Genomic DNA, 24,443 nt, shown 5'->3' with positions numbered 1-24,443 from the left:
GGCTTTTTGGCACAGTTTACCAACGAAAGCATTCGACTTGCTTTTCATGCAGGAACAATCCCAGTAAATGTACTTCCATAACTACCTCAGGGTAGATGGCAGAGGGTGCTTCTACTGCTACTATCACTCTTCTTGGACTAGTGAAATGATTACAGAGAAATCTTTTGTGTTTTTGTTAAATCTAGTAAAGTTTTATGTCTGCACGTGATGATGGTGAGAACTAGGACATGTGGTTGACGGTGTGCCTTACAGTGCTAGGTTTTTCAGTCTTCTCAGTAAATTTTCAGAGGAATCTGAGGCGAGCTGAGTGCTTGCAAGCCCGCTGGTGTCACGTAACTTCTCCACTAATATCACTCAGAGCCCAGTACAGAAAATCGTTTATGCTCTATGGTTACTCACACATGGGAGCTCTACTTGCTTCTGGAAGTAGTTTAGAAGTTCGTTGCGCTCCTTACAACGACACTTTTGGCGTTCTATATCTTTAGTCAATCTACGTCTCTATCTAGACACCACAAGCTGCCTCGCAATGTATGTTGAAGGGTACCTATGGAGACTCTATTGCGCCCCCGTTTTCGTGTTGCGTCCCTATGTCTTCCCATGAAATCTAATTTTCCTGATTTTCCCCGTGTGATCATTCTCTGAGATGTGTATCGGGAGAAAGTATCAGCTCTTGCTTGCTGTGCTTCTTTATCAACTGCTTTAGTTCCTTGCACTTCAGTTTATGTCTTCGTAATTACAGGAACATAATTTTTTTTTTTGTAGACGGGTGCCTATCCAATTCTTCATCTCTGTTTTTTGTACCTCTTGCGTCACAAATTCCTCTTTTCAACTAATCTTTGATTCCAAATTGTTTATCCTTCTTCCTTACCTTTGACGTCATCACGGCCTGGCTTCTATTCTGAAGTTAATGAGTAATGTACAGTTTTATATGGATATGATACCAGTCTTTCCGCAACTCCCAACCTGGAAAATGAGAAACCCTTCTGTCCTGGTTACTATGGCAGGGAAAGTAAACAAAAATAAAATAATGTAAGGACTGATTCAGAAGTCTCGGAGTTGCTATACTCACCCATTGGTTCCTGTGGGTAGGAAAGGATTATTATAGGAGAGGAATTGGATAAGAAAATACAGAACAAACGTTATTTGGCTGCTCAGAGAAGACCCGTCCAGCATTGGTGACCCATCCAGTAGCAATGCTACCACCAGTTTAACTTTCAGTTGCAAACACGCAAACGACTTCACCCACAAGGACAGTGCTTCGTTAATGTGGTCTGCCCTGGGGACACCCATAGAATGAAACGTATACAAAAGAAAAAAAACACCCTGCAGTCAGTCATCATTTGACAGAGGCAAAGAAACGCCTGGCTGAAAGCATGTGGGTCTATAACCAGTTGACGTAGCTGGAACCTCGAGAGTTTATTCAGCCACATGAGCGTGTGTGTGTGCGTGTGTGTGTGTGTTTGCCTGCGTGCGTGTTCAACATCTACTCCTAAATCACTGGATCAATTTCAACCAAACATGGTACACATATCCCTTATTGTCAGGTGACAATCGCTCTCGATGTAAACACCCCCTGTGTATCATACTTCAGGGGATATGATGCTGTAAACAATGAGATGCGTGAAACTGCTGCATTTTCCATGAGATTTAAATTTATTACTTCTTTGCTGTTAACTCCATGCCAACGCATTTTGCAGACACTATCCACAAATACCACTGAATGTTCATACAATATTATGCCATAGCATGAGAGATCAGAAGCTAAGACGCCACAAACACTGAGATGTACAAAAAACTGCCACAACATGCATTACGTTTAAACTAACTGCTTCTTTGCTGCTGAATCTATTCGCAACATATTTCACAGACGGTGTCGACATATGCCGCTTAATGTACCTCCATAAATATATCAGCATACGGCATATACTTCAAGACATGCACTATGTGATCAAAAGTATCCGGACACCTGGCTGAAAATGACTTACAAGTTCGTGGCACCCTGCATCGGTAATGCTGGAATTCAGTATGGTGTTGTCCCACCCTTAGCCACTCTCGCAGGGATACGTTCAATCACGTGCTGGAAGGTTTCTTGGGGAATGGCAGCCCATTCTTCACGGAGTGCTGCACTGAGGAGAGGTATCGATGTCGGTCGGTGAAGCGAGGCACGATGTCGGCGTTCCAAAACATCCAAAAGGTGTCTATAGGATCAGGACTCTGTGCAGGCCAGTCCATTACAGGGATGTTACTGTTGTGTAACTACTCCGCCACAGGTCGTGCATTATGAATAGGTGGTCGATCGCGTTGAACGATCCAGTCGGCATCCCCGAATTCCTCTTGAACAGTGGGAAACAAGAAGATGCTTAAAACATCGATCTATGCCTGTGCTGTGATAGTGCCAAGCAAAACAACAAGTGGTGCAAGCCCCCTCCATGAAAAATACAACCACACCATAACACCACTGCCTCCGAATTTTACTGTTGACGTTACACACGCTGCCAGATGACGTTCACGGAGCGTTCGCCATACCCACACCCTGCCATCGGATGGTCACATTGTGTACCGTGATTTGTCCCTCCACTGTTCAATCGTCCAATGTTTACGCCCCTTACACCAAGCGAGGCATTGTTTGACATTTACCGGCGTGATTTGTGGCTTATGAGCAGTCGCTCGATAATGAAATCCAAGTTTTCTCATCTCCTGCCTAAGTGTCATAGCCCTTGCAGAGGATCCCGATGCAGTTTGGAATTCCTGTGTGATGATCTGGATAGATGTCTGCCTATCATACATTACGACCCTCTTCAACTGACGGCGATCTGTGTCAGTCAACAGACGAGATCGGCCTGTACGCTATTGTGCTGTAAGTGTCCCTTCACGCTTCCACTTCACTATCACATCGGAAACAGTGGATCTAGGAATATTTAGAAGTGTGGAAATCTCGTACGATGTCTAATGACTACTGAGGTCGCTGATATGGGGTACCTGGCAATAGGTGGCAGCAAAATGCACCTAATGTGCAAAATGTATGTTTTTGGGGTTGTCCGGATACTTTTGAGCGCATAGTGTATTACATCACAAACAACGAAATGTGCGAAAAAATGTCGCGTTATGTGAATTAAATTTTGTGAATTAAATATTGTTTAGTGCTAAGACACTCCTAAATCGAATCAACTAGAGGAAATCTCTGACTCCCTTCAGCACTTTTGACAGCTTTGTACTGCGAAGCGGAGAAGGGCGTAGGCGAAAACAATAGCCATCTACAGAGCTATGAATAGGCCTTAGAGACGTTTACAAAATCGCATTGTAGGCACGAGAAGCATCTGCACCCGGCCTGGAATACAGTACTTATATATTCGTACATTATTCATATTTCTCGGTACGATTGTTTCATTATTTGGAAAGGGTTTCCACGAATACATAAATATGAATTTTTTTCCTATTTTACACTATAACAGAGCTCATTTTTGTTTTCGTTTCTAATAGAAAGATGGAAAAATGAATAACGGAGCAATGTCAGGTTTGCCAGCTAACACACTATTCATAGATCTATTATAGCCATCTACACACAACAAATATATTTAAAACATAGCTCTCACACGGCATGGAAAGGAACTTCTATGCGCTAAGGTACGAGTACAAAATGCTGACAACTCCTGGGGATACGCAGCCCACAATGCGATAAGACTCCTCGGGGACATTTTTTACGTTAGTTAGTTAGCTGAAAGTTAGCCTCCACTTAACAGTTGAGTGTGTCAGAAACGGTGCACTACGTGCTGTTTATCTGCCGAAAACGTAGTATTATGCCCTTGTTAAAACGACGAGGAAGTTAGATATACACGGGCACGTTCAAGGAACGAAGCCACATTTAGTGACACGTGCTTCTCAGTTTGACGGTCGACGTGTGTAGTACCATAAATGAAGGACATAACTCAGCATGGTGTCATCTTAGAGTATGAAACTGTCTAAACTGTTCGGCAATTCCGTTCTTGAAAATTCTTGCACTTCAATGTTTCGAAGGCGCTGCTGGTTTCGTCTCCAGGTGGCTCTTCTTGAGCTACAGGCCACTCTCTAAATGAGTATCACATCCTGGAAACGACGTAGATTATAGGAGAGCAATTAATGTCTTAGTCAAATGTTATCCGTAATAAATACCAGATGAGAATTATGAATACACTGCATTGCTATGGATGCACCCGTGATTTCATCAGTAGTTGGAATATATTTTACTATAAATCAACATCTAATCGGCTAGTATTGCTGTGTTTCATATCAAGAGTGAAACTGGAAATCGTTCCAAGTGCTATTTTCTTTCAAAAACGCGCCTCCAGTGTTATTTTGTTTTCGCAACTCTGTTGCATCTCCCTTCACTTGTTCCAAGTGTCAGAAAATGACGAAAATATTTGAAACATTCATTATTAGAAGGTGTATGGTCTTTGTGCTAAGCAGTGCTTCCCCTCACGAGTTCCAAATGCTTTTCCAATCCATACAACTGACTTAATTGTAGCCGTGTAAGATCTGAAAATGCAGTATGATCAAAGTCTCTCACAATCAAGCATCCCAAACAGCTATTAAAAGTCCTTACTCTGAAACACAATAATCGATAAATTATAACGCGTTCAAAAGAGGAAAAATCGTAGCGGATCTATGCTAAGCCATACTTCGGACGAGAACCAGACATTTTTACCAGTTGTAAAATAGAAAGACCTGTACACGATGCTGCCAATTCTGCCTCACCTGCACTGGGCGGTTTCACGAGAAACTTCTCGACATCTGACACCAAGAATGAAACTATCTTAGATGCAGCAGTCAATACTGATGTACTTTGTCATGGAGTAATTTTATTATCCTGTTGTATAAAAAAAGTGACAGATTGGAGAAACGGTTTCTGTAGGTTACTGTTCTTCTACTTAAAATACCTCTGCCTTATAGCTGTATTTGTATTATCACAAATAAAAGTGACGTCTCCGTATCAATGTCGCGAAGAACAAAAATTCCCTTACCAACACTTAGAACCTGTCAGTTTCCTGGTACTGCACGTAGAACGCTAGTGATACATTATTTATTTTCTAATTCGTATCATTACCTGTTGCAGCCATGAGATGTTCACCATAATTCTGTGGAATTAGAATACTTTCTCAATTTTTAGGATTTTGTACATCATTCGGCGAAAAAGGAACCCTTGCACCATCACTTTTTTGTCCCTCTCTGTCTGTCTACCTGCCTGTCCAACTATTCAAAACACTTTTCCTTAGGAAGGGGTAAACGTATCAAATTGAAACGTAAGTCGCATACAAAGGTCTGCGCTCCTTCAGCTGTTAAAAAATTGAAGCTTCTACGTCAACGCAGTCATACAATACGGCCATTTATGTCAAATATACGACCACGTGTGGCACACATTTTGATACTCTCAAGTTCACTTACCGAAAGGTATAGGGCAATTCCTGTTGAGTCAGAAACATGAAATTTGGCGAGAATCAAGCGTCTCTCTACAGATAAAGCAAAAAATCCGAAAACTGTTAATTTGTAATTATATTACACGAAAGCAGATATTTTATGCTATTCCTTAAAGTCATGGAATTCCCGGGATCGATGTGATACCAGTAACAATAACAGGCAATAATCATAGAAATTCTTGATTCCCAGGATGGATGAACTGTCAATACACATAGTGAAATTTGTACGGAACCCTCGGTGGACGTGTTCTACTGGTACTTATCCGAAGTATTTCGAGACGAATAAATTGTGCACAAGAAGAAGTTGTTGTTGTTGTGGTCTTCAGTCCTGAGACTGGTTTGATGCAGCTCTCCATGCTACTCTATCCTGTGCAAGCTTCTTCATCTCCCAGTACCTACTGCAACCTACATCCTTCTGAATCTGCTTAGTGTATTCATCTCTTGGTCTCCCTCTACGATTTTTATCCTCCACGTTGCCCTCCAATACTAAATTGGTGATCCCTTGATGCCTCAGAACATGTCCTACCAACCGATCCCTTCTCCTAGTCAAGTTGTGCCACAAACTCCTCTTCTCCCCAATCCTATTCAATACCTCCCCATTAGTTATATGATCTACCCATCTAATCTTCAGCATTCTTCTGTGGCACCACATTTCGAAAGCTTCTATTCTCTTCTTGTCTAAACTATTTATCGTCCATGTTTCACTTCCATACATGGCTACACTCCATACAAATACTTTCAGAAAAGACTTCCTGACACTTAAATCTATACTCGATGTTAACAAATTTCTCTTCTTCAGAAACGCTTTCCTTGCCATTGCCAATCTACATTTTATATCTTCTCTACTTCGACCATCATCAGTTATTTAGCTCCCCAAATAGCAAAACTCCTTTACTACTTTAAGTGTGTCATTTCCTAATCTAATTCCCTCAACATCACCCGACTTAATTCGGCTACATTCCATTATCCTCGTTTTGATTTTGTTGATGTTCATCTTATATCCTCCCTTCAAGACACTATCCATTCCGTTCAACTGCTCTTCCAAGTTCTTTGCTGTCTCTGACAAAATTACAAGGTCATCGGCGAACCTCAAAGTTTTTATTTCTTCTCCATGGATTTCAATACCTACTCCGAATTTTTCTTTTGTTTCCTTCACTGCTTGCTCAATATACAGATTGAATAACATCGGGGATAGGCTACAACCCTTTTTTTTTATTCTCCTGACGAAGGCGAAATTTGGCACCTAGAAAGTTTTCCACCTCCACTCTTCAGATATATCCCGAAAGTTTTCCACCTCCACTCTTCAGATATATCCCATCTCTCTCTTACATGTCTCTCACTCCTTTCTCCTGCCTACGCCCCCATCCCTACGAGTGCTGTGATTGTCCTAAATCGACAGTAATTTTTTCGCATGTAATAAGTCAGCACACCCTAACTCAATTCCCACACCATAGCTTAAATATCAGAACTGTCAGCAATTGGATTGGCGACCAAAAATATGAAGTATTCAACCCTAATACCCTTCGTTTCGATTATTTTTACGCTTCATACCCACAGTCCATCCCTAAGGGTGATGGGGTTTCACCCAAAAAACGGTACTTTTTTTCCATACAGTAAGTCATGCCATCACACCAAAAAACATCTTTGTTGTCTCTGTAGATATCACGCTACTGTCGCAGGAAACCACCTCTAGACTTGATGAGGACCTGAATTCGGCGAGAAAGATAGTCCACAAGTTTCCTCAGGTATTCCAATTGCAGCAGAAACCACTCATTTATGGTTAGACCAAGTAGAGCTACCAAATGCAGCAATGCTGGTTGCTGCTTTTCACCGACTGCTCCAAATAGTTCTAGACATCTAGATCTAGCAATCCAACGGGCCAATTGCCGTGCAATGGGGAACTTCAAACCAGGGTGAATGCGTGCAGCCCTCTGAACAGGCCTGCTGTTATCTTGGAAGATGGGAATGTCCACAGAATACACATCATTTAGATGTAGAAGAATGGACAGCAAGTCGTCATCTGGAATGCTGAAATAAACATCGTGGTTCATGGTGAAACTCATTGTTTTGAACTTATTTATTCACATTTTAAGCACAAACCTTCAGTCCCCTTCAAAGTATTCTCTAGTTAATTAATACCTTTGTCTAATCTTTTATTTCATTTTTCAAAACATTGTTTACATTCATCTTTTGTGATGCTTGACAGTACCCCCATAGTTTTTATCTTCACCTCAGCAACGACATCAAAACGCTTTCCTTTTGTGTCCGTTTTCACTCTAGGAAACAAAAAAGAGTCGTACTGGGCAAGGCCGTGTGCGTGAGGCTGTGGTTGGGGGGTTGGGTGGAGGGGGAGGGGCAATGAGCAACAGGAGCCGTACAATTTTTGGTCAAGAATCGTCGTACAGACAGGGCTTTCTTGAGGCGAGGCGAAGTTTTTCACTGGCTTGATTGTTGCTTTGTTTATTTTTGAATTTGGGTTATTTCTGGACTCTTCTTTCAAGGCACAGCAAGCTTCCATGGGAACCCATCCTTTTCATTCCCAAATCTTTCACAATTCACTGCAGTGAAGCCACTCCAGACAGCTCCACAATTTCTTCAGTGGTTCGTCTTCGATCTTTGTTGATAACTGCCCAAATGTTTTCAACATTTTCATGTGATTGGGCAGTGGAAAACGACGAGAATGATGTTTCTTATCAACTAACATTTCACCATTATTGAAAACGGAAAACCACTCAAACACTTGAGTTTTTCCCATATCATCGTCCTTGCATACCGTTTTTAACATTTGAAGAGTTTCTATTCCACGGTTTGCGAGCAAGCATCAGAATTTCACCACAGCACTGTGTTCACGAAAATTAGCCATTGCAAACCCGACAATGACACAAAAGAGTTGTCACTATGTCGAAACTAGACCTGAGCTTCTACAGCGACGGCATTCGGCTTACTCACTTTGGAATGTTCCCTCTATGTGCTACTAGCGACAGAACGCAGTATTTAAAAAGCCCTACCCACCAAAAAATTTGTTTGGTTTCTTTAGGGCGCTCCCTCGTAATCTGAACGAGTGGTGCACAATTCACGGCACGAAAGACACCACAAAACGTCAAAGAGTCAACTGTGGCCTGGATTATTCCCTCCAAGCATTGCTGGTTAAAAGCCTCGTTAGCTCGTAGATGCACTGGACGCTATGGCTAATTCGGAAAGCGGCGGAAGCTTCACTCATCGGTTGACACTACCCCCTTCGTCAACTGCTGCCTAGTTTCTGAGATGTCTGACCCACTGAAGAACTGCAGAGTCTTTATGTGTCGCTGTCAGCAGTCGTCTTGTGGGAGGTACCTGACTCCAGGTGCTCATTGCAAGCTGTACACTTTGCAAAGTCCGCTAGGATACTAGTCGAAATGGACCAGCATTCACTAACAAATACATCATCTTAATCAAATAACATCCAAAGGACGGCTGCAGTTGTTCCATTTTATTACATCAGTGATGAAGGGTGAACTGATCTCCACGTAGCTATTCTACTCCAGCTAAAGCGTTCCAAAACGACAGTCTGCTGTTTTAAGGATTCACTATTACTTTGTTCCATGGCCGACGTAGAAAGTTTGGTTGAAATTACGCTGCGAGCTGTCAGCTCTTCCTTCCCGCACCACTGCAAATAAGGCTGTTAGGGGTGTGTTAAGCCTAAAGTATTTTTTTAGACAGTACGCTCTCATGTCAACCACATTTGGTTTAAACTACTCCAAACATTCGAAAGTAGTGTTTTACATGGTACCCTTTTTCTGGTATCACATCAGTCCTTAGGAGTTTAGTCTTATCTTATCCATCACGATGGACGAAACAAGAAAAAAGTGTCTAGACATGGGCTCTAAAATGTATACGTTAAGAGCTACGACCATTTGATCATCTCCGCTACTGTGAAACACACCTCTCGTACTGAACAAGTGCCCACAGCTCTTGAGGCACCCATTTTAGAGCACTTATTTACTGGACTTCTTTTTCTTGTTTAGATCCACACTACCAGTTCTGAGAGCTGCGTACCCTACAATCTTAAAATAGTGCCGTTACATGTAAGCCACTGTTGTAGGAATCAGAATGACTTTCACTTACAACTTTCGACTTGGTCGTTTTTGGAACTGAGTCCCTTAATATTTCCATAGTACCTGAAAGCCTTAAAGCAGAAAACGACAGAGAAATAAACGAGCGGGGTAGAAAAGCAGACGCATTTCGGAAGAGTGTCAGAAGCCTGAGATGGAGTAAGGATGTACCCTAAATCAGTAAAAAGGTTATATACCGGTCATACTATGTCCCGATTCTCACATATTCATCAGAAACCTGGTTTATGAAAGGAACAGAGAAAAGCAAAGTACAAGCTATTGAGATAAAATTCTTGATAAACAGTACTGGAGTGACAAAGATAGACAGGTTAAGAAATGAGAGGATCAGAGAGTTAATGAAGGTGGAAACATTAGAGGAGCAGATAGAGAAATCAAGGCTGAGATGGTATGAACACGTTAAGAGAATAGAGGAGAAGAATATACCCAGGAGGGTACACGAGATGAAACAAGAGGAAGACCGAGAGACAGATGGCTGAAAGGAGTAGAGGAATGCGTCCAGAAGAAAGGAGAAGACTGGACCGAGGTGAAGAGTGAGAGATGGTGGCAAGACAAGACGATGGAGAGGCCAATGTTCCATACAGACCCGGTCAGAGGTTGGAAACTGTCCAATATGATGATGATGACCTGAAAGTCTGTAATATGATCAGAGAATCTCCCCGTATGAGAAAAAACTCACATATTTGTAGTTGCATAAACAGTAGAACTAAGTTACAACTTTGATCATCCTGATTTGTTGTATTGTCAAAAGGTTTTTTGAATTTCTAATAATTTGCGTATTAAATGCCTAACAACATTCAGAAAGAGGAATAATTTGTACTAGAACTGTGGATTTGTGACAGGATTGTTTTAAGTAAATTAAAACAGCTTAATCATACAGTTATAATAATTTACTTTCACAAGGGTTCAGTCCGTGACGTACGATTACACTTTTGTTTTCAAAGAGGTGAGTGAGCTATAAAGATCCAGTTTCATTTTTCCTGGCTCTTTCTTGCTGTTTATGTCTGTAGCAAACAGCCATTTGGAAATCTGTCTATTAACATTGACGTTTCTGTTTCAGGTACCAGCGCGTCTGACTCTGACGATGGTGAGTATCATTCTACATTTCTACATTCTTCAATACAATGGTAAATACTTTAAGGGGGCGAGGGATGGGGGGGGGGGGGGGGAGCGTAAGACACTAGTACCAACGAAGTGAAACTGCATCTTAATTTAACAGCTGACCAGCCAATGTAGGTGGTGGAGCTGCACGTACACAGTCTGACCAAAAATATGCAAACGCCCCTATTTAGTACGGCAACGACCACAAGATGCCACGAGACACGGGCTCGCCAGTGTGAAATGAGTTTAGGACCGTTGTCTTGTCGGTAGACACGGTCGTTCACGAGAGCTCAGTGACCTCGAATGCGAACTAGTCAGTCAGTGTCACCTGAGAAATAAATCTATCAGGGATATTTCAACTCTTCCGTAGGTCCACAAGTCGACTGTTGATGATGTGACTGTGAAATGGAAACGAGAAGGTAAGACCACTGCTAAGTTAAGGCCAGGCGTACCTAATGTATTGATGGTCAGGGACCGTCGAGCACTGCGGAGAGTGGTTGTAAACAGTTGCATGAAATCAGCAGATGGAATCACTCGTAAATTCTGCAGTGATACCATCAATCCAGCTTGCACAATGGCTGTGTGCAGGGAGTTAAAAGTAATCGTGGACAATGATCGAAGAGCTCCTCGTCAGCTGCACATTTCCATAGTCATAGCTAAGGGGTGGACAGCGAATGACTGGAAACGAGGCTACACCCTGTGACAATCCGATGGCAAGATTTGGGTTTGGGGAATACTGGAGAACGTTGTCTGCCATCATGTGTAGTCTCAGCAGTCAATTGTGGAGAAGTTAGTGTTACGATATGGGGGTATTTTTCGTGGTCACGGTGTGGTTCACTTAACACGCTTAAGGGAACATCAAATGCGGAAGCACTATGTAGTGTGTACAGTAGAGGAACAGTTGGGACACAATGACTGATTGTATCGGATTGACAATGCACCCTGTCATAAAGCGCCATTTGTGAGCCAATGTTTTGTGGACAATAACAGCCCTGAAAGGGACTGGCCAGCTCAGGGTATAGATCTGAACCCAAAGAAACATCCTTAGGATGAGTTAGAACGACGACTTCACTCCAGACCCCAGGTCCAACATCACTACATTCTCTAGTTTCGGCTCTTGGGGACTAATACACTGGAATTCAGACACCTCATTGATAGGGTCTCCAGTAGAGCTCTAACCGCCTTATGTCTAAGGGTGGGCGCACCGCTTGTTAATGTCCACTCATTGGACACAGATCAGGAGGTGTGTACATATCAGTGAATCAGCCACGCGTCGCAAAATTCCAATGGGCGCTCACGTCGACTCCATACGATGACGTTTGTCACAGTGAGCAGCACGCCGTCGCCAGTTCTTTGATCACTGACGACGCTGATCGCTACGAACGAATAGGTGGCAACTAGCAAGAGTTTTCTAATTGAGCAAGCCATGGCCCAAAAACAACTCACATTTATCAGGATGAATTATTTCACACGAGTAATTGACAAGTCTACTGAAAATTGCGCTGTATTGTTACACAAATGGCTCTGAGCACTATGGGACTTAACATCTATGGTCATCAGCCCCCTAGAACTTAGAACTACTTAAACCTAACTAACCTAAGGACATCACACAACACCCAATCATCACGAGGCAGAGAAAATCCCTGACCCCGCCGGGAATCGAACCCGGGAAGCCGGGCGTGGGAAGCGAGAACGCTACCGCACGACCACGAGCTGCGGACTGTTACACAAAATAAGACATGCTTACGTATGTTGACTAATCTGCATTGTCTTTCTTATCTTCCAACACAAAGACACACACAAGTTAATACATATCAGTTTCCCACATACCCCTACTCTCATTTTCCAAACTGCCACTACAGGTAAAAAGAAAGAGTAACACCCCCCCTCCCACCAACACATAAACGCAAATTTACCCTGTATTGGACTATATTAAAAATGTGCCAATGTACTTGCTTTGTAGATTAAAGTACACTTAAATACTTTCACCGAATTGTTGCTAAAACTGTCTAAGAACCAGCTGACATATAAATAGATATAACTTTTTTCCTTTCTACCATATTTCGTTTCCTTTGACGTAACGAACGGAAATTAACCGGGGGGAGTGTGGGGGGCGGGATAGGGGACTCGTAGCAACATTATTGCTGGTCTACAATTTAAGTATTACAAATAATAAAAGCCGATTTGTACTTGGTTCAAATGGTTCAAATGGCTCTGAGCACTATGGGACTCAACAGCTGAGGTCATTAGTCTCCTAGAACTTAGAACTAGTTAAACCTAACTAACCTAAGGACTTCACAAACATCCATGCCCGAGGCAGGATTCGAACCTGCGACCGTAGCGGTCTTGCGGTTCCAGACTGCAGCGCCTTTGACCGCACGGCCACTTCGGCTGGCCCGATTTGTACTGATGATAAATGTACAAGAAATACAGATGACGATGTCGCGACTGTTGGTGAGGTGTAGCTGTTGCGTCTGTCGAGCAGGCGAAGGATATTTGTGCATGCCCGTCACCTCGGTACACGTAAAGAGTGGAGGGATAAGTAACAATACTGATTAGACGAAGTGTCTACTTCGTGCGTATTGAAGTGGTGTGGAGGGAAGTGAGTGTGCAGTAGGTGGAAGTTTTAAGTGAGACGTTCTGGCCTGTGGTAATAGTATTTGTGGGATAATGAGACCTTGATGTAAGGAGAGGAGACTGTTGTTAATAGGATAGTTGTAGTTTTGGGTAGGAAAGGCAGATCCTGGTAGAGGTCCATTGGGGTAATAAGTAGAGTGGGAGGGACCCAGGGTTCGAAATCACTGAAGAGACAACAGGGAATTTGTAATCAGGATTAGGAGGGCTAAGGATTTATCGATCTAGGAGAGGAAAGAGTTTACTGTGACTTTTATAGCTGTGGAGAATGGTGGGATGATGTAAGCCCACGTGAGGCCGATTGGCAGTTTCAGCCTATTGTGAACTTCCTTTGGATAGTTATTAAGTGGGATCACCAGATTATTTTTTATACGGGACCTGGTCCAAAATATTTTAATGAAGCCTCTACTTAAATTAGTGTTCTCGACCGATATCCTACTGTCTTATTGTGCACGCCTTGTCATCCAGAGATCTTATGCAAAGTTCTTCATTAAAATGCACAGGCAATACTTTTACATGCCACGCTAGGAAAATTCTCCTTTCTTACGATCGATATATTATTCATCAGTTTCCCAATCCCACGCTTATTGTATCAAAATCTTTCTGCAACGCCATTATCTTTTCACTAACAGACAAGTGACAAATATACATTTAGTCGACCGATGGGGCTACCATTACTCATCCTAGACCTTTGGTCTCACCTGCATATTGTGTCCAGCAATGCATTGTCACTAAGATACTTACTCGTCAATACGCTTACAACATTTAGCTCAGTATTGATTCATGGTGTAATATAAATTACAAAAAGGAAGTATTGGTACATCCCGCAATTTTGATACTCAGATATTTAGTTTCATATGAGCAAATATAATGCAGTAATTCCAACATATCTGATCAAATAAACACATACAATGTAAAAGATAAGCACATAAACAGATATATACACAACATTTATTCATGAAACCTTAATTTTTGTTGGCTACAATGATTGACGTTGTCCCAGGAATGAAATAGAATAATCCAAATACGCCAATTCTGACCAAGGTTTTCCTTTGTCAGGTAATATCGGAAGAACTGAACAACTCCCACTTATTCGCAACTAGAAATCCCTCTTTCCTACTGCTGGCTCGCCTGGTGTTTGAACGATAAGAATCGAGACTCTTAAGCTGGCTCTTAGCTCAAACAGCCCGCTCTGCAGACTGGAGAAAGTGAAAAGTAAAACAGAATGCCAACGAAATTCACTGAGGGCTAGAGACTTATACGCTGAAAGATATCCTCAACCTACTCACCCTACACGACGTCCATTTCAATGTGTATATGATAAATTGCCCCACATGAACTATGGACCTTGCCATTGGTGGGGAGGCTTGCGTGCCTGAGAGATACAGATGGCCGTACCGTAGGTGCAACCACAACGGAGGGGTATCTGTTGAGAGGCCAGACAAACGTGTGGTTCCTGAAGAGGGGCAGCAGCCTTTTCAGTAGTTGCAGGGACAACAGTCTGGATGATTAACTGATCTCGCCTTGTAACACTAACCAAAACGGCCTTGCTGTGCTGGTACTGCGAACGGCTGAAAGCAAGATGAAACTACATCCATAATTTTTCCCGAGGGCATGCAACTTTACTGTATGGTTAAATGATGATGGCGTCCTCTTGGGTAAAATATTCCGGAGGTGAAATAATCCCCCATACGGATCTCCGGGCGGGGACTACTCAAGAGGACGTCGTTATCAGGAGAAAGAAAACTGGCGTTCTACGGATCGGCGCGTGGAATGTCAGATCCCTTAATCGGGCAGGTAGGTTAGAAAATTTAAAAAGGGAAATGGATAGGTTAAAGTTAGATATAGTGGGAATTAGAGAAATTCGGTGGCAGGAGGAACAAGACTTTTGGTCAGGTGAATACAGGGTTATAAATAAAAAATCAAATAGGGGTAATGCTGGAGTAGGTTTAATAAAGAATGAAAAAATAGAAGTGCGGGTAAGCTACTACAGACAGCATAGTGAACACATTATTGTGGCCAAGATAGAAACGAAGCCCGTGCCTAGTACAGTAGTACAAGTTTATATGCCAACTAGCTCTGCAGATGATGAAGAAATTGATGAAATGTATGATGAGATAAAAGAAATTATTCAGGTAGTGAAGGGAGACGGAAATTTAATAATCATGGGTGAATATGGATTGGGGGTAAGAAATGAAAGAGGAAGCCGTCTGGTAGAATTTTGCACAGAGCATAACTTAATCATAGCTAACACTTGGTTCAAGAATCATAAAAGAAGGTTGTACACATGGAAGAATCCTGGAGATACTAGAAGGTATCAGATAGATTATATAATGGTAAGACAGAGATTTAGGAAACAGGTTTTAAATTGTAAGACATTTCCAGGGCCAGATGTGGACTCTGACCACAATCTAGTGGTTATGAACTGTAGATTAAAACTGAAGAAACCGCAAAAAGGTGGCAATTTAAGGATATGGGCCTGGATAAACTGACTAAACCAGAGGTTGTACAGAGATTCAGGGAGAACATAAGGGAACAATTGACAGGAATAGGGGGAAAGAAATACAGTAGAAGAAGAATGGGTAACTATGAGGGATGAAGTAGTGGAGGCAGCAGAGGATTAAGTAGATAAAAAAACGAGGGCTAGTAGAAATCCTTGGGTAACAGAAGAAATATTGAATTTAATTGATGAAAGGAGAAAATATAAAAACGCATTAAATGAAGCAGGCAAAAAGGAATACAAACGTCTCAAAAATGAGATCGACAGGAAGTGCAAAATGGCTAAGCAGGGATGGCTAGAGGACAAATGTAAGGATGTAGAGGCTTATCTCACTAGGGGTAAGATAGATACTGCCTACAGGAAAATTAAGGAGAACTTTGGAGAAAAGAGAGCCACTTGTATGAATATCAAGAGCTTAAATGGAAACCCAGTTCTAAGCAAAGAGGGGAAAGCAGAAAGGTGGAGGGAGTATATAGGGGGTCTATACAAGGGGAATGTACTTGGGGACAAATTATGGAAATGGAAGAGGATGTAGATGAAGATGAAATGGGAGATACGATACTGCGTGAAGAGTTTGACTGAGCACTGAAAGACCTGAGTCGAAACAAGGCCGCGGGAGTAGACAACATTCCACTGGAACTGCTGACTGCCTTGGGAGAGCCAGTCCTGGTGAGCAAGATGTATGAGACAGGCGAAACACACTCAGACTTCAAGAAGAATATAATAATTCCAATCCCAAAGAAAGCAGGTGTTGACAGATGTGAAAATTACCGAACTATCAGTTTAATAAGTCACAGCTGCAAAATACTAACACGAATTCTTTACAAACGAATGGAAAAACTGGTAGAAGCGGACCTCGGGGAAGATCAGTTTGGATTCCGTAGAAATGTTGAAACCCGTGAGGAAATACTGGTCCTACGACTTATCTTAGAAAATAGATTAAGGAAAGGCAAACCTACGTTTCTATCATCTGTAGTCTTAGAGAAAGCTTTTGACAATGTTGACTGGAATACTCCCTTTCAAATTCTAAAGGTGGTAGTGGTAAAATACAGGTAGCGAAAGGCTATTTACAATTTGTACAAAAACCAGATGGCAGTTATAAGAGTCGAGGGGCATGAAAGGGAAGCAGCGATTGCAAAGGGAGTGAGACAGGGTTGTAGCCTCTCCCCGATGTTATTCAATCTGTATATTGAGCAAGCAGAAAAGGAAACAAAAGAAAAATTGGGAGTAGCTATTAAAATCCGTGGAGAAGAAAAAAAAACTTTGAGGTTCGCCGATGACATTGTAATTCTGTCAGAGACAGCAAAGGACTTGAAAGAGCAGTTGAACGGAATGGACAGTGTCTTGAAAGGAGGATATAAGATGAACATCAACAAAAGCAAAACGAGGATAGTGGAATGTAGTCGAATTAAGTCGGGTGATGCTGAGGGAATTAGATTAGGAAATGAGACACTTAAAGTAGTAAAGGAGTTTTGCTATTTGGGAAGCAAAATAACTGATGATGGTCGAAGTAGAGAGGATATAAAATGTAGACTGACAATGGCAAGGAAAGCGTTTTTGAAGAAGAGAAATTTGTTAACATCGAGTATAGATTTAAGTGTCAGGAAGTCGTTTCTGAAAGTATTTGTATGGAGTGTAGCGATGTATAGAAGTGAAACATGGACGATAAATAGTTTGGACAAGAAGAGAACAGAAACTTTCGAAATGTGGTGCTACAGAAGAATACTGAAGATTAGATGGATAGATCACATAACTAATGAGGAGGTATTGAATACAATTGGGGAGAAGATGAGTTTGTGGCACAATTTGACAAGAAGTAGGGACCGGGTGGTAGGACATGTTCTGAGGCATCAGGGATCACAAATTTAGCATTGGAGGGTAGCGTGGAGGATAAAACTCGTAGAGGGAGACCAAGAGATGAATATACTATGCAGATTTAGAAGGCTGTAGTTTGCAGTAAGTACTGGGAGATGAAGAAGTTTGCGCAGTATAGAGTAGCATGGAAAGCTGCATCAAACCAGTCTCAGGACTGAAGACCACAACAACATCAACAACAACATGATAAATTGAAAAGAACTGGATCTTTAACGCATCGGAAACATATCCAGTAAAGAAAAGTTACTAACGAGGAAACGGAAATTGGTACTCTTGCCGCTATGGTTCGAGATCCTTGTGTTAGTTCGCGTCAAGTCACAAGGGAATCTGGCATGAGCCAGAGAAGTTTTGTTCGTGTTCTGCATCGCCATAAATATCATCCATACCATATCAGTCTCCACCAAGAATTAATTGGTACGTATTGTATGCGTCGCATTGAATTCTGCCGATGGGGTCAACTTCAGATTCAGAGTGATGACACATTTATTAATTTGATTTTATTTACTGACAAGGCTATTTTCTCGAACCATGGAAATGTTAATTTGCATAACGTGCATTACTGGGCAACTGAAAATCCATGTTTGTTGTGCGGCAGGTTGCACACCGGAGACTCTGGTCGCTGAATGTATGATGTGGGATTCTGGAGAAGAAATTTATAGACTCCTATTTCGTCGAAGGAAATCTTAATGGTAGGAAGTACACCACATTCCTGCAAGAAACATTATTGCTCTTATTGGAAGAAATACCTTTAGGAACAAGGAACAGAAGGTGGTATTAACACGATAGGTGTCCGGCACATATTTCGCTGATGGCTAGAAATGAGTTGCAGAGACAATCTCCAAGTCGTTGAATTGGACGCGGAGGAGATGTGTCGTGGTCGGCTCGTTCGCCAGACTTGACGCCTCTGGATTTTTTCTTGTGGGAATTCGTAAAAGACATTGTTTATAAAGACGTTCCAACTACACCTGAAGAAATGTGAGAGTTGTGATAAGGAATACCATTCAATCCATGATAAGGAGATTGCAGCACTACATTGATACCAATGATCATCACTTCGAAACACCTTCTGTAAATGGACGTTCACGCCACCTGTGTGACCTTCGGTGGACTTCAAATACCTTCCTGTTACAAATCAGTGGATTCGTCTCGATAGCCGCTATCAGGATATAAGTACCAAGCTATAGCATTCCATTTAAAAAACACAAAGTTGACCTTCATATCTCTGAAGCGACCCCACCTAGCAACAAAAATCCAATATCATATTATGGTCCCCGTTTTTCCATGCAACTTTTGTCCCACAAACTTTTCAGCTCCTGTCATACTTTCGGAGTTTTTCTTGGTGGCAGTAGTTAGTGACTCACCCTGCATGTATAGAAGAAGCAATGAGGGAAACAAAAGAAAGCTTCGAGAGTGGGATTAAAATTAAGGGTGAAAGGACAATGATAAGATTCGCTGATGACATTGCTATCCTCAGTGAAAGTGGAGAAGAACTGCAGTATGTGTTGAATGTAATAAACAGTCCAATGAATACGAAATATGGATTGAGAGTAAACTGAAAAAAGGCGAAAGTAATAAGGAGTAGCAGAAATGAGAACAGCGAGAAACTTAACTTGAGGACTGGGACCCCGAAGTAGCTGAAGTTACGGAATTCTACTACCTAGGCAGGAAATTAATCTTCGACAGACGGAGTGTGGAGGACATAAAAAGCAGACCAGCACTGGTCTAAAGGACATTCCTAGAAAAGAGTAGTGTGCTAGTATCAAACATACGTTCTTAACTTGAGGACGAAATCTCTGAGACTGTACCCTTATAGCGCAGCATTGTGTAGTAGTGAGACACGGACTGTGGGAAAACTAGAACAGAAGAGAATCGAAGCCTTTGAGATGTGGTGCGACAGATGAATGTTGACAACTGGGTGTACCGATAAGGTAAGGGATGACCTGGTTCTCCGCAGAATCGACGAGAAAAAGGAAAACACTTACAAGGTTACAAGGAGAAGGAACATCTGTTAAGGCATCAGCGGATAACTTCCATGGTAAAAACTGCAGAGGAAGATGGAGATTGGAATACACTCAGCAAATAATTGGAGACGTAGGGTTCAAGTGCTACTCTGAGATGAAGAGGTTGGCGCAGGAGAGAAATGCTTGGCGGACCGCATCAAACCAGTCAGAAGATTCATATGAAACTGAATTAAAAGTAGTTCCCATCTTTCAATACTATTCAACGTTTTCAGGAGGTTTACATTGCTTTGTAGGCAAATGAGATTACGTCTGCTTCACTAATAAGATCATAGGAGTAAAAATTAGTCACCCCAGTGCTCACACACAGATGAATCGTTAAACATTTACGGACGGTGTAGCTATCTGGCAGCATACTCAATTGTTCGCACACTACCCCTGTGTGAGCATAAGGAAGTATCGATCAGTAAGACATTTACGTTTCAGCCGGACACTCTACATAAATATTGGTAAATGTAACGCCTTGCCCATGATCACTGGACGTGTGAAGTTACTGAATTTCTTGGCGTTTCGCGGCGGACTGTTCAACTTGTCTACAAGCGATGGTGACCAGGAAACAGACGTCAGAACTGTGGTCGGGAAAAGAACATTAGTGAGACCGCGGAAGGATTTCACGGCTGTTGAATAAAAATCGCTTCCAAACCCGACAGGAACAGCTGCAGGCTTTGTATGAAGGACCATCCCCGCCAGTTAGCGAGAGAACATTGCGATGTGAGCTGTATGCAGCGAACATTTGGAGTCAGAGTCTTAAGAGGCTATTTCTCACAAAGGCACATAAGGCTGCGCGTCTGCAGTGGGTTAGACATATAACGTGTACAGTAGGTGACTGGAGGAATGTATGTGATCTGACGAGTCAAAGTTTTGTCTGTACTCAAATAGTAGATATCTTAGGTGTTGCGAAACAACTCAAATCACTTATGGGGAGCCGGAACGATCCATCTCCTCCATGTTAATTTTAGCAAATAGAAGGAACATATTTTCTAAAACCATTAAACAAATGGTTCAAATGGCTCTGAGCACCATGGGACTTAACTTCTGAGGTCATCAGTCCACTAGAACTTAGAACTACTTAAACCTGACTAACCTAAGGACATCACACACATCCATGCCCGAGGCAGGATTCGAATCTGCGACCGTAGCGGTCGCGCAGTTCCAGACTGTAGCGCCTGGAACCGCTCTGCCACCCCGGCCGGTGTGGGATCCTTACCAGGTAGCATTTACGGAGGACATCAAAAAAGTATAGAGGAGGGCAGCTCATTTCATGTTATCACGGCGTGAGAGTGTCACTGATATGATACGCGAGTTGGGCTGGCAGTCACTGAAACAAAGACGGTTTTCTTTGCGGCGAGATCTATTTACTAAATTTCAATCACCAACTTTCTCTTCAGAATGTGAAAATATTTTGTTGACACCCACCTACGTAGGGAGAAATGATCATCATAATAAAATAAGAGAAATCAGAGTTCGAACGGAAAGATTTAGGTGTTCCTTTTTCCCACGCACCATTGGAGTGTGGAATGGTAGAGAAGTAGTATGAAAATGGTTCGATGAACCCTCTGCCAGGCTCTTAAGTGTGAATTGCGGAGTTGGAGGTGAGCCACCAGCAGTGGTGGATGTGGGGAGAGAGATGGCGGAATTTTGAGAGCGGACGATCTGGACGTGTGTCCATCAGAAAGAGTAAATTTGTAATATTGGATATCATGGACTGGTATATATATTATGACTTTTGAACACTATTAAGGTAAATACATTGTTTGTTCTCTATCAAAATCTTTCATTTGCTAACTATGCCTATCAGTAGTTAGTGCCTTCAGTAGTTTGAATCTTTTATTTAGCTGGCATTAGTGGCGCTCGCTGTATTGCAGTAGTTCGAGTAATGAAGATTTTTGTGAGGTAAGTGATTCATGAAAGTTATAGGTTAATGTTAGTCAGGGCCATTCTTTTGTAGGGATTATTGAAAGTCAGATTGCGTTGAGCTAAAAAATATTGTGTGTCAGTTTAAGCACAGTCACGTATAATTTTTCTAAGAGGACGTTTCACGCGCTGCTTCCTGGACGCGGGGAGACGCGCCGGCCCCGGATCGAATCCGCCCGGCGGATTAACGACGACGGCCGGTGTGCCGGCCAGCGTGGATGTGGTTTTTAGACGGTTTTCCACATCCTACTAGGCGAATACCGAACTGGTCCCCACGTCCCGCCTCAGTTACACGACTCGCAGACATCTGAAACTCATTCACAGTATTTCACGATTTACACTACACGCAGACAGCTGGGGTACACTGCTTCCGTCCTGGGGGCGGCATCAGGCCACCCATTAAAATTAACCATGCCAATTCCGTACTTAACCCTACCGACCCTGCGCACTATGTGGGATAAAGGCGGTAGCAAAAGAAAGAAAGAAAGAAAAGAAAGAATGACACGCATGTAAGAAGAAAGAAAAGCCTCCTTCCACTCCTATAGGATGTGGCTCAAAAACTCTGAGCTCTATAAATGACTGGATTTTAAATAAACTTTTCAAATCATTTGGCCAGGGAATGAAACACAAACAAAAAACGTAACAACTGTCTTGGTCAAAGGGGTTGAGCACAAAGGAGGAGCTAGAATGAGGCGTAAGATATGCAAATCTCTACATACCTTACCCACATGCCTCATCCACATCTTGTGTGAATCAAAATCATTTATCATCTGATCAAGTAATTTGCCGTCATTTATCAATGCACATGCTGTCCAGAATCATCCCACCCCGAATTGTAGAATGCAGCTGCTATAAACGTCTGATCTACGATGACTATATACCCACGAGTGTAATAACCACCCAAGAAGACCACACTGCATCCCAACCCGCAATGCCGACTATTATTTGACGTCTGAAACCCATCCTACCCGGCCCACTCATATCAATGCGAGAGAAAGCCACCTCGCAACAAAACTTAATTGATAATCCTCAGACAGTACCATGTTGTTTCTTCTGTTATGGAAGTTATCTATTCCTCTACTTGAATACTGCCAATATCATTCAACGAGTCACAGTGGATGCCACACTGCATTCCATCTGAATTCCAAAACCACTGCCAAATCATTTTCTCAAGGATATATCGTAGACTTAGCATATTTCCATCCCACCCTGCGCAGCATGGGAAGTTCTTTACTCTTTACTCCAACCCTTACAATACCCCCCTAGCAAACACCTTCCTCCAGTTCACATCCCTAAACCGCGCCGTAATAACATCCTAATTGGATTTCCCTCCACCCGATCCTCTTACCAGCAGTCATCAAAACTGGAACTGATCATCGAGCCTCAACACTATCATCATCAAAATCTGATAGGAGTCATGGACATCACAATCTAAATCAACTTTACCACATAAAGAACAGACCTTCTTTAGCAAGTCTGCATTTTGCTCGGCTTTTAATGGTCCGTTTCAACTTGTTCTTCTGTAATAAATGCTTATTGCTCGAGGGAAGCTGCTACAAATGGAACGAAATGGCAATAAAGAAAAACCAAATCTTGAATATACTTGAAGTCCAGAGACGCCTCTTTCTACTGTAGCCAGCCAGCTATGGACATGGCGCTTCTTCTAAGGGCATGACGATAGATGCTCGGTAGTCTAGAAACGTCTGTATGGAGAGAGACATACGCCTATTTCTTGTTTTGCTCACCCGTAAACATGGCAACATTATAAAGCATATGGGTTCAAGGCGAACATGTATCTCACATAATGTAAGGAATGGAAACTGTGACGGACTTGTTCAACACGCGCTACCTCTCTAAGTTTAGCACACTTTATAGTGCCTTAAATATACTTACATTTCAAACAAACTGTTCTTTCTCTTTCAGGATCCTGTTCAAGTTTCGGGTTCGGGGAAGAGCGTAAGTACCAAAACTGGTTTTTACGTTAAAAAGAAATCACGAAGCGGTGTGCATGCATGTCTTGGTCACGTTAACTTTACGTGTACAGCTTTCGGTACACTGTATAGGGTGAGAGCGAACTCCACTGACAGAATGTCACAGACAGAAGTTATGGTTTCTGAAAAGGAGCTCGAAGGTGAAGAGTAAACTGGGCACTGCTATTGTACCGTAAGTGAATACTAGTTTATTTCCGAACAACGGACACCGGACAGCTTAATATCTGCACTGTCGTGTAAATATTTTCAGTGCAAAACGGAGAAAAAGATAAATGAGTGTAAGTGATGAAACTAAATGCTATTACTATAACCAGCCATCACTCACCATGGAATCTAGTACCAAAATACTAAGAAAACATCCCTGTTCAACCTCCGAAATTTTGACGGTGGAGTTAGTGGTCACCTTGCATGCCACCACAGTACTGTATTTTAAACTGTATTTTGCTTTCGAACAGCTCGTCCACGTTAATATTGTAGGGGCAGAGAATATCTCTTGTCTATAAATTTCTGCGACCATCCATTTGCAACAAAATGTCTCGGAAGCACTACATTATTTATAAATAAATTGTTTGATGTACGAGACAACCTATGGTAAGTCAGCGATGACTGCTAACTACATCCAGACCAGTGAGGTAGTCGCCTTTGGATTCAAGCTGATGGGGCAATTGCAGGTCACCTGTGTTCAGTGACGATTGGGTCGACATCACTGTAACTTCTTCACTGTTAAAACTTCGTTGTAGGGTCCATCCATTGATGTGGTATTGTCCAGTTTGCTCTGCATCCTCCTTTTCACGCACGTTAGTTCCACGGAATGGTGGAAGAAGTGTAGGGTGATTTACCTCGCTGGAATG

The 24,443-nt window shown here is 42.3% G+C and overlaps 1 protein-coding gene across 1 annotated transcript in view; it reads left to right on the top strand.

The window, feature by feature from the left end:
• The window catches only part of LOC124776337 (carbonic anhydrase 1-like), a 72,009-nt gene that overhangs the window by 2,212 nt on the left and 45,354 nt on the right, over positions 1 to 24,443 (top strand). Inside the window, exons 2-3 of the mRNA XM_047251279.1 lie at positions 10,620 to 10,646; positions 23,525 to 23,557. Coding sequence (XP_047107235.1) covers positions 10,620 to 10,646; positions 23,525 to 23,557 — 60 coding nt within the window. The remainder of the gene's footprint in view (positions 1 to 10,619; positions 10,647 to 23,524; positions 23,558 to 24,443) is intronic.

This window comes from Schistocerca piceifrons, chromosome 2 (assembly GCF_021461385.2).
Source record: "Schistocerca piceifrons isolate TAMUIC-IGC-003096 chromosome 2, iqSchPice1.1, whole genome shotgun sequence".
Classification (NCBI taxonomy): domain Eukaryota; kingdom Metazoa; phylum Arthropoda; class Insecta; order Orthoptera; family Acrididae; genus Schistocerca; species Schistocerca piceifrons.
The sequence above is the reverse complement of the archived record's forward strand: the minus strand, read 5'-3'. Positions and strand labels throughout refer to the sequence as shown.